Raw genomic sequence first — 11640 nt, 5'->3', positions numbered from 1 at the left:
ACGTTGCATTGGTTTGTCATCGTGCCGCAATGTCGTTGGTGATCCGTAACGTCACTGTCTCGATCGATCAACAGTGTGGATCTCGATGACGGTTGAAACGAGGGGCGAGGTTATTGTACGTTCAAAAATAAATGAAATACGTAAAATAAAATGTTTCCGTAGAACGCTTCTTTGTCGAGAGAATCGACTTTGAATTCGATCGAGGCGCATGCATTTTTCCAAAAATGCGATTTAATCATTTAGTATACATTAAATGTTTAAAATGAAATTAGTCATAGTCAAGTAAAAATTTCTAATGAAGGATACTATTTAATTGTTATTAACCCTTTGTAAAACGGTTTATGTATGAAGCTAGATACCCATTGCTTGCATTTTTGAAGATTGATCGATGCCAATTTGTTGAGACTCATCGTTCAAGCACGTTACCCATGCGTTTTCAAAAGCGATTTTCTCTGAAATAATGGCCTATGCAGAAAAGTAGAGAGGTATTCAATAAAACTTGTATATAACAACATTTAATTGTCTGTTATTTCGGAGAGATATGTTTAAGTCGACGATTCACTGTGTATCACAATCACTCAATCGGAGACCAGAGAATGGGAAAGGAACTATGCTCGCACGAATTCGACTCTCCATCGATTGTTCTGAAATTATATTGTTAAACGCAGCGATTCTCAATCTTCTCAAACTTACAGTCCACTTCAAAATTAGGCTCTTGACCTTCTCGTACAAGGATTTACTTGTAAGCCACGTTTTTAATCAATTCAAAAAACTTATATACGTTTAGAAAAACGTATAGAAATTAGATCCTATATTCAATTTTCCTAACAGTTTGCAAAACTGCAAATATAAAAATACCTCAGATCTGTAGTTGAACGGAGACAGTAGCTGAGAATTACTGAATTATGGATTTTAAAAAGATATAATTCGACTAATTCCTGTCGAGCAGCTCTCCACCTTCGAATTCTCGGGCCGCCAATCGCAAAAGGAAGTCAACGTGTTTCCGAATGCTACGCCAAGTGTAGAAATGTCTAGATCGATTAAGTAAATAAAATTTATTTATTGAATAGTGGCACACCAGTGTTGACTCGACAAGTAGTCATGAACTTTTGAACGCTGTTGATCGGTGACTCGCGGTTCAGTGAACACCGTGCACTGTTTGATAACCTCGATTTTCGCTTATCGAATATGCAATCGTGGCGATTCCCATGGAAATGTATCGCGCTTCCATCGAGCGATTTATTCGTTTCAGGCTCGAGTAAAACGATGGTCTGATTACGAACCACGGAAAATCGAAACGAGAAGGTATATTCATTTCGAGAAATGAATCGTGGCTCGATAACTTAATCCGACGCGTGTCGATTTCTATACGAGACTGATAATTAATCTGAGCGAATCAAAAATCCATTTGTCATGGGATTATCGACACCAACCTGGAGCAATCGCGTAAGATCTTGGTTACTCGCGAAAGTTGCTCTCGATTTCTCTTAATCCATTTCTTTGTAATTGCAGACGATAAATTACTTCGTACGAAATCTGCCGAATCCAGTATAAACTAGTACGATTTACTTCCATATTTATTCTGATTCTGTATTGTTAATAACAACAATTTTAGTTAAATCATTGTGGATCCGATGTTTCAGACGATCAAGCCAGAAGTAAAATTTAAATATCTCGTTTCAATTTCCCGTAAGCATCACTCGATCGTCGTTTCGTCGTGATTCGCATCTCTTTCCACGCACACCTCACACAAACGTCTCACTGACGAGAACACATCTGCATCGGACGAGGCAGGGTCGCGAATGGTGGATGTACGCGTCGAACTTCAAAAGCATCGTGACAGCTTGTCAGTCCTGACGGCGGCACAGATTACTCGTTTTTTCTTATTTTTCTTCTTTTTTTGGCACGATACGTTCATCTCTCTTTCGCCATGCACGCTCAATCACGCATCGTATCACCCGCATCCTCACTCTCTCCGCCCGGATTAATAACACCTTAATAAATCCGTCGAATGACGCGATCTCTTCAAACGGGGCCACAAGCGTAACCATATTCGGTACACAGGTTGAACGCTAAACAGAGATGGATAAAATTTTTCTGGAGTAATCGATAAGGACTGAGAACACGGTACAGAGATTTATTAGGGGTGGTTGGTTTGTTAAACGAAGCAAATAGATCAGGTTCCGCTGTTTCAACGTGAAATGTAATTTCATTATGTTATTCGAAATTTCATTTTTACTATTTCGCGGATTTTATTCGTTATTTGAAATTTGCATCTGGGTAAGAATTTTTCCCATCTCTGGAATTTGGAATATTTGTCACGGTTTGCTGGAATAAATTGGTTACCTCGGAGCGGTGGAAATTTTGCGAGGATGAAATATTCTCAATTCGAAACTTAGATTCATATCTTGTTATTACTTCTGTGAATTCTTTTTAGTAATTGGAATTGGATTGCAAAGAAGATTCGTTTGCTAAATGTCGCTTTTTTTACTTTGTTTGCGATGTGGCCAATAAAGTTTAGAAAAAAAAATAAGAGAATGGAAGACTACATACGAACTATATCCTGTATCTCGAGATTTCGATTATTATCTACTGGAATAAACATTTATGAGGTACGGCACAAAATGACAGAAAATTTTCCGTTTCGGAAATGTTTATTTAAAATTATTTGCAAGTAGTGTTAGGAGATATAGAAGACTGAAATATTATTTTACAAAGTTACTACTTCGCTTCATTTCAAATCAAATTCATCCACGTTAAACTTTAATACGATAACGAGAGGCAAAGCGTAATCACATTGACTGAAGCTTCAATAATTCATTCTCATAATAGTATATTCCTGCGACCTGTAACGTATTCTGTAAAGAACAAATAATTCAACTCCAATGAAGATATTTCTGTTCCTGAAAACATATCCAGTTATCAATACACCAAGTAAAGAGCAAAACGAACTCATACAAACTTCGACGTTTCTTAATTAATTTCCACCGCTCCAGATAGCCATTTTCATCCACGAAAGCCCTGACAAACATTACCTCTACACCCTGACGAGTCGTACGTCAATTTGCAACAAAGTAGCAGCGCTACCATCCAACACGATCACACTATACAACAGGTACAACACCACACGCTACAATTATCGTCCACGAAACAGTCGTCTCGACCTCAGTGACACACTATACATATGTATATATATATATATCGTACGACCACATCGTCACGCTCGTGGCCCCAATAACACAGACGCTCCTTTACATGAACATGTTATTATGTATATTATGCATACACGACGTGATAGATACGCCAGCTCCTCGAAAATTCGTGAAAAACACTCGCTGTACAACGTTATCGTTAATATTAATAAACCGTCGATCGTGTCAAAATATGACTTGGGTCTCTCGCGTGGCTATGCACTCGTCTACGTGGCATTCAAGTTGTAAACTAACTCGACTCGTTACGTCGCTGGACCACACGGTGAGACCACGTGTCTGTCACGTCACGAATCACACCGATCGTCGAACAGTTCGGTATGTCGCGTGTCTACGATACGTGAAAGTCGTCGAATCGACGAATCCCTCGCATCCGTTGCGGGCTGAAGGATTTCACCCCTTTTCGCCGATCCGCGCGCGTCGTATCCTCGTGAGCTCGATACTCCTGTCGCCAGCTTCTTTGGCACGTCGAAGCATGGCACGATTTCATTCGTCGACTTTGCTCCACGTCCCTCGGCTGTCGTATAAAACGTCTGAAAAATTGTGGTCGGCAGTTCTCTCCACGACGCGACTGCTCGATCGGGCGCCCGACTCGCGGCTGTCGGGTTCTCGAAAATTTCGCGTTTTGTACTTTGTCCAATGGAAAGCTGAAAGATCGAAGAGGCTGCTGTAGAGGCTGTGGAAATTTCTACTTCGTACACGATCGATCCGCGCTCAGACACTTCATCACAGAAGACAGGAACACCCGTTCTCCTAGGCCTTTATACGTTCAATATGGCAGAGATTTCTGCCAAACTTGATCTCCCTTCGGGTTTCAAATTTGTTTCGTTGCACGCGTGTTTCCCCTCGAGGTCCATTTTCAGTTGGATCGGTGCGTTGGCCTTTGGAATAAATACAGGTTGAATATTTAACAACCTTCTGAGGCAGATAAGTATCGATAGCGAAAGGAATTAGGCGCGATCGTTGATGTACTTTGTTCCCTTTTACTGACAAAGGAAGCACTCATTCTGTTCTTCGTCAATTTTAATTACCTTTTGTACCATAGTAGATCACAGGTTTCTGCTGCGTGTAATTAGGTATTAAGTAAGACTGCAATTTTAGAGCTAAAAGTAATTAAAATATGTCTTGCAATATATAGGTTATTTAAACGTTAAAAAAGTTACGGAAAGTATTTTGATTCAGTCATCGGTGAGATTTATCCGCCAGGTTTTGCCATAAACGTTTGAAATAAGTAATTGCATGCCTATATACATATTATCAAGAATTCGATGACTGTTCAAACAATTAACGTTTAGGACAAGTTAACGTTTAATTAATGTTTAAGACAAGATCTGCTAGATTAATCTCAGATATAAATTCTGCAAAGTGGTAGACTCGAGTCGAATCGCAGTAATACTATCAAGAATGATACTTATTAAATAAATAGAATTTTTAAGATGCATTTCAGTTATAAACTCTACAAAGTGGTAGACTCCTCGTATCAAGAATGATATTTATTAAACAAATAGAATTTTCTAACGCACTTGATGCTATCACAAATACCTCAAACCCGCAACAGCTACCAGAAATCTACTATTCTGCAAAGGTAGATTAGAATTGCAGGTCGACAAGCGTGAGCTCTACCTTTGTAAATGTCATTCGTCGACTTTGAGGCCAACTCGTCGTCATCCTCGAATACCAGAAATCGACCAATCGCAAGACGAACACGATCATTTTAGGCCGTAAATATCGTTGAACGTATACCTCGCGCTTCGACACCGTACTAGACCGTTTGACTACGTTACGCTAGCTCTTGGCAGTGATCACTATGAATTTGGTCCGAGTCTAATCACACGCTCCCTGTCGATCGATCTACTCCATCTCTCTTTCTCTAATCTCGTCGACGATCGTAAGTTTACATTGAACATTGACTCTTCGTTGCTGGAGGCTGCTCCATCGGACGTCCATCTTCATCAACATCCAAGAAAACGGGAACATGGGTGTCGGGTTCGTGGGTATAACCTTTGTGAGCATAGGTGGAGTTATTGTCTTCGACGACTGTTTCCTAGCAGATCCATCTCGATATGTTTAGCCTGAGTCATGAGCTCTCGGTTCATCGGGATGGACAGTCGGGGCTAGAGAAGCTCGAGTTGCTGAAGTTTTCAGGTTTAGACTTGAGTTCTTGCATAGAAAGACTGAGTCTTTCGATCTTTGGATCGTAACCTCAGAGTCTGAGACTTCAACGGTTGCATATGCGAGATTTGAGTTTAATGCCCGAAGCCTCGATTGCCCATCTTCAATTTTAACGTGCTTTTGTAGGTTGGTGATGCATACAACGTTGGTAGAATGCATAGAATACTAGATGTAGACACTCGACAGTTTTAGAGATACGAGTAATCGAATAAATATCAATCAGTTTCGTTTGCTACTGGCTGTAGCTCACTATGATATTTGTAGGATTAGAGTTTGTTTTTTGATTTCAACTAACAAACCTTACCAGTTGTTCATATTCGATATAATAACATCTTAAAGTTTATTACCTTTTATGAAATTCACATCACCGTGATTTTATCACTTTTTTAATTATCTTTCAAGTTTGATCCTTATACCTAAAGATAATAGTCCCAAACGCTGTCTGTTTGTGAATAAATAACTCTTAAGATTTGTTCCTTCCAAACAAAGAAATAACAGAAATCGTTCCTGCATAAATAATATATGATGTATGTACAAATATCCTAGGTTATACGATGTGTCATCGAGATCGTCATAGCGCAAATTTGAAACTCAGTGATTATACTCTTATACAATATTAAATAACGATATATAGATAGCTACAGTCATTCCTTTGTTTATAAAAGAAAAATGCTGCGATGGAATACCATTGTGCCATTTGCACCATGACGACATCGATGAAACAGTCTCATACTCAGGGTGAATAGCACAAGTTGCATCGTATATCAGTTTAATTATGAGCAATTATGTAGCAACTAGGTAGACAAACTGTCCAAGTTTGCTTGGCATTGTAAGCAACCTTCCGCTGTAACTTATAATAATGGTCGCGACTGAGAAGATTTTATCTTTAGCAGTTGTCATCTTTGTGATTTATTTTCAAAGAGGGCTTTATTAAATAAAGACTGAACATTGTACACTTCTTTAATACACGATAAATATGGAATTTCAAGGAGTCCTTCCATCTTTTTATTTCAACCATCACTGTAAGCTACAAACAAGAGGATTATTCTTATTACCAAAAAGAACTTGGACAACTTGTCTACTTCCAGTACGAACGAATCCTCTTGACCGTAGCTTAAAATATTGATCGAGACAAAGAAGATTTAATTTTCAGCAAAGCATCTTTTCGTTGCATTACATTTCAAGAAATAAGCTGTTTAGTCGAAGATAGTACCCTTCAGTTGAGACAGAATATCGGAAAATATTTAATAAACCCTGAGGAATCTCAACAATCAAATCCTTCTCCTTTATCACAATCATCATTACAAGCTACAGTCAAAGATTATGCGTAGCCCCCTCATCCACCTATCAGCTGCAATTGACTCGTTATCCAGAGCACCCAAAACAGAGTTACATTCCTATAACTCATAACTTTATCCCTAACAAGCACCTGGTTCGTATCTCTACACGTATCAAGTGTCAACAGCTATCATCTATACACTGCAGCCAAGTCTTGTCACCTCAACAGGATCACATTAAAATCGAAATGGGCATAGATCCAGTTCTCGCAAGAGCTCGAGTCTCTAAATCCCTTTCAGCAACACTAGTCAGGACAATTAAATCGATCGTTCTTGCCTCAGGAAATGTTGAAACGTGAGCCCTCGCTAATCGCCCCCCTCTAGTCTTCTGGCCAAACGCAGCTCAGTCGTCGTCGCAACGAAATCCTTTGACGTGCAATCGATCCTGGTTCGGCACTCGACGAGCGTCAGCGACAAACGTCGCTCCCCACGGGCAACAACGATTGATTCCAACGTGATCCGCTTTCGTTTGCTATTGAAATGATTTGTCTTTTTTATCCACCTCTGGCGTTCACGGTTTTTTGTTACAGTTCTCACGATTTCCCACGATGGTTGTTCCCTGTTCGATGGCGATGCGGTCCTCAAGTCCAACGGGACTGGTCTTGGCGTAAGCTCCAACACGGGGCTGATCCGTGGTTGTGGCTGGATGGATCATTGCTCGATCGATGCCGTCACGTGGATGTTTCGATCGACGATCCGAGGTCGCCGATGGCGTTCGTCTGGCCACTTTGCGGTCGACTCTGGCGCCCCAACGACTACATATGCTATAAGCAGGTCTCTTTCTGGTCGACAACGTTCACGACCACGGAGGCTTGGGTGGGCAGCTCCTTCTGGACGGGCACACCTGTCGGCACCTCCTCGAGTATTGGTCAAAGGGTCGTGGTCCTCGACACGGCCGCCGAGGGCGGGGGTGGCGGCGGCGGCGGCGATATCACCACGTCTGGCTCACCCGCCAGGTCGCAGTCGAATCTCCAGAGAATACTCTCAGGGTGGTCACCTCCTGCACATCAAACGGACAGTTTTCGTTGGTTGGAATAACCGTACAAGCCTGCAGGGATTATTTGAACAACAAGATTTAATATTTTAACCCATTGCACTCTACTGTATGAGACACGTGATATGCTTTCGTAAGTCAGAGATAAGAAATGCGAGTCTGATATGTAGTGTTTTATTTGATACCAAATGTAAGTGGGACACCTGATTCAATTTTTCCTAATGTCATTTTATAGTATCGCAGAAGATTGTGTCGTTGGTATTCATCACATTCAAGCATGCAAACGTTATTTTTTCTTTATTTCTGCAGTTCATTTTGAAATTATTACTTAAGTGTAATGTAAGTATGTAATATGTGAGTAAATAATGTAAGTTGCGCTATGTGTTCTTGATTGTTTTAAGAGATATCACATCGTGAGGATAAACACCCTTTAACAAATAAAATGAATTAATTCGTTGTTTAATATTAGATAAGAAATTATTTACGTTTCCGTAGGACGCATTGACGTGGCTCAAATGAGCCATTCACTGAACAAATCGATTAACTTTTTGAAAAATCTTAAACTTAAGTGTTAAAGCATTTGGTATAGCCATAACTGTTTATATTTAAAATAACTTTCCTGAATAATAAAGATTGACGCTATTAAACGACAAAATCTTTTATGGAGTTAATCGTTTTGTGCAATAAACGGCTCGAATCATAGTGAAAGGGGTTAATTTGAGTAAGATATTGAACTTTTCTGAGCAAGGCTCGGTCTCCTATATTTTGAAGTATAATATTATGCTTTATCCTGAAAGAAACGTATTATAAAAGCAATATTAGAACACACAGGAAAGGTAAAAAGAGAGACACAAGGTTAGCTAATACCAATTAGTATAAATTCGTGAAACATGAGTATTAACGTTGAATGAAGTTTGGTTCTTCAAAATAAAATTAAACTTCTTTTCATAAAATATTGAAACTTTCTTGAGCCAATCTCGTATGAGATCCCTAGGTCGGTATACTCTTTCCTTTGTTCTTTCATAGTTTTATCTAATATGGCCAATCACGAGCTTCTAGCATCCACTTGCTTCACAGTCACGAGACCCAAGAGAGTATTTTTCTGAGTTCAACCAGAACCAAAAGTAAAATAGAATCTTATCACAACACTTCAGCTATTCAGTTCCGTATAGAATAACAAATTATGTTGTATTCTACTTCATATATAGAAGTAAAATTTCATTCAAAAGAAACAAATTTCTTTTTGTTCTCAAATCCCATGTTTTAGAAATGTACACTATAGGTATTTATATTTCTTTTCCTCTTTATTAGTAGTACATACATGATTGCGAAAGGAAACAATTATAATGTAACGAAAAATGAAAATTCAAATAAAAAGGATAAAGAAAATAAAATGTGAGTAGCCCAGATATAAAATTATAAATTGAAACGTACAATTATTACATTAAGTGCATACAAAAGCTACGAAGGAAACGTAAGTGAACAAGGCCATTAGCCGCGCGTATAGTATGATTACTTTTTTATACAGAAACAAATACAAGCTAAATAGAAGTAACAGAAAAAGTAAGGTACCACATAGAAAATAAATTAAAAATGAAGCAGATGTGGACGTATGAGTATTACGCCGAACACGTCTGGTAGAGGCTTTTCATCGTAATTTCAAGAACAAAGGAACTTTTGTTGAAATTCTGCCAGCGAATAGACGATAATATTGACTTTTCGTTTGAAAATTGGTTATTACCTGTTAGAGGGAAACGTAAAATGGTAGCACGAACAAAAGGTACGACGAAAATATTTTTAATGGAAAATTATTGGTTTCGAGCTTTGTGATTTGAATATTTAAATCTACAACTCCTTGGAAAATGAAAAGTGAATTTTTAATTGATAAATTAATAGGTATTAAATTAACAAACGATAATTGCATAATCGACGAGATTACCGAGCAAGACGGAATGCATTCTTTTTGTTCGATACGTATTTCTCTTGTCTGACTAGACACTGTCTCATCCTACTGTAGAGATCAGGAAGTGGAGTAAACCTACGCCTGATCAGATAAGCAGACAACTATGAATCTATTCAGGTTTGCATAAGCAAATTTGCAACATTTCGACTTTAAATTTAAGTCACCTTCAGGCCTTAAATAAATATGATACAAATTTGAAAATATAACTCGAAGTAAGGAAATGAATCTTTCAGAAAACAGTAACACATAGTATGTAGTCTTTCATGATTCGCCAATAACCCACGCGAGTAATTAATTCGACTTCAAATGGCTACAAAATTCAAATATAAATGAAACCTCAAAGAAAATTTTAAAAAGGATCACAATGTTCAAAACTACTAGCCCTAGAATAAGAAACTAGGAATACAAAATCAAAGTCATTTAATAAGGTGACCCAGTTCTGTATTCCGAAAGCAAATAAACTTCTTTACGTAAGACCGAGAAAGTTCTTCTTCTTTTATTTAGTATTCGCAAACTCCAGTTAAAGATGCACTTACCTTGACCCAAGACGATGCTTGAAGAACCCCGTCTCTGTCTCGGTGGGGGTGGTTGGTGCTTGTGCGTATGACTGTGATTGTGACTGTGTGAATGTGAGTGGCAGTGTGTGTGACGCGTGTGCGTGGGCGTGGCTTTGCACGGTGGCGGTGGCTGTTGTTGTTGCTGCTGCTGTTGCGGCTGCTGAGGATGAAGATGAGGATGAAGCCTGTGCTAGGTGTTCCCGCCACGGGCCGCCGCCACTTGATCGAAGCTCAATGATTTCTTCATCTCCGTCATCGACAACGCACCACCCTCCTGCTGAGAGAAGCGGGCGCAGGTGTTAGCTATATCGGGGCGGTTGTTCGTGAATAAGCCCCCAGGCCTCGTGTAGCTATGTAGCCGAAGGCGAGGGAGTTATTAAAAGTTCCGTTCGGGGGTCGTTAGAAGTTGTCGAGAACTTTTCAGTTCTCGTAAAGGAGTTATCGTCGGATCACGTTGGCTCTGCGTATCGGATTGAATGCCTTCCAACCAAGTTGGATCGCTCGATCGAAGAAATTTCCAGAAATTATTTGAATACCAAGATTCTATTTCACCAAGTCAAGTTTCATGGGGAATTCGGAAAACCTGGTACAGTAGAAGTTTCATTATTACGTACTGGAGCCCTTTATTTCATGTAGGAACGTTCTGGAGTTTCCAGAGACTCCATTTTTTTCGTTCAAAGGTGACTTGGTTTCCTTCGAGTATTTTTGTAGAATTTTACTTCGAGTACAATTTTAAGATGTGAATCCTTGTGTTGCATTGGAAATCATTGAAAATAAAAAGGTAAACGTTGCGATAGTAAAAGAATTGTTTCATGAAAGAATAGGTGGATATTGAAATGATCGAATAAAAAAGTCTGCAAAGCATAGAATATTCAGATATCGCATATACGAATCATAGGAATTCCTCTGTATATCGATCTACGTCCGACCAACTGTGCCACTTGACAAGAAAAACTTATTTGAGATGAAAATATGCGTGTACACACACAGAAAGATTGAATTCTGATGAAATATCGAACGTGGTCGATAGAAGCTTTTCCAGGGCTGCGATCGCAAATTTGATGAATCTTTTTCCCGGAAAAAAGGGATGAACTTTTTCAGCGCTGTGAAACTCGATTTTCGAAACATTTTTGAGATGCTTGAATTTGTTGACTACAAAGGATCGACGAAATATTGTAAACTGAGTAAATTGACAATGAAATTTCATACTAAAATTGTTTCGCGCATCCATGCTTCTGGGTGTACTCAGCGGGTCTCAATTATTCGGAATTGCAATACAGTTTCATGTATCAAATTTTTGTCAATAATCATCATTAAAAATCTTGGAATCAAATGAAACTACATCGAACACTTATCAGAAGTTTAAAGAATGTGCTCGTCTCCATCGAAGCGAATTAATAAACACCTC

At 39.0% G+C, this 11640-nt stretch overlaps 1 protein-coding gene across 4 annotated transcripts in view; it reads right to left on the bottom strand.

Moving 5' to 3' along the window:
- Positions 1 to 7588: 7588 nt before the first annotated feature.
- Positions 7589 to 11640, bottom strand: part of LOC128889260 (glutamate receptor ionotropic, kainate 2) — a 213903-nt gene continuing 209851 nt past the window's right edge. For 2 of the 4 annotated variants that reach the window (XM_054146711.1, XM_054146712.1), the window contains one exon: positions 10276 to 10506. In XM_054146711.1, the coding sequence (XP_054002686.1) occupies positions 10423 to 10506 (84 nt within the window). In that variant the 3' untranslated portion in view covers positions 10276 to 10422. Of the gene's footprint in view, positions 7719 to 10211; positions 10510 to 11640 lie in introns of those variants that run through there. The other 2 variants (XM_054146709.1, XM_054146710.1) reach the window with 2 other exon arrangements.

This window comes from Hylaeus anthracinus, unplaced genomic scaffold (assembly GCF_026225885.1).
Source record: "Hylaeus anthracinus isolate JK02 unplaced genomic scaffold, UHH_iyHylAnth1.0_haploid 11997, whole genome shotgun sequence".
In the NCBI taxonomy this organism is placed as follows: domain Eukaryota; kingdom Metazoa; phylum Arthropoda; class Insecta; order Hymenoptera; family Colletidae; genus Hylaeus; species Hylaeus anthracinus.
Note: the sequence above shows the minus strand (reverse complement) of the source record. Positions and strands in the feature narration are given on the sequence as shown.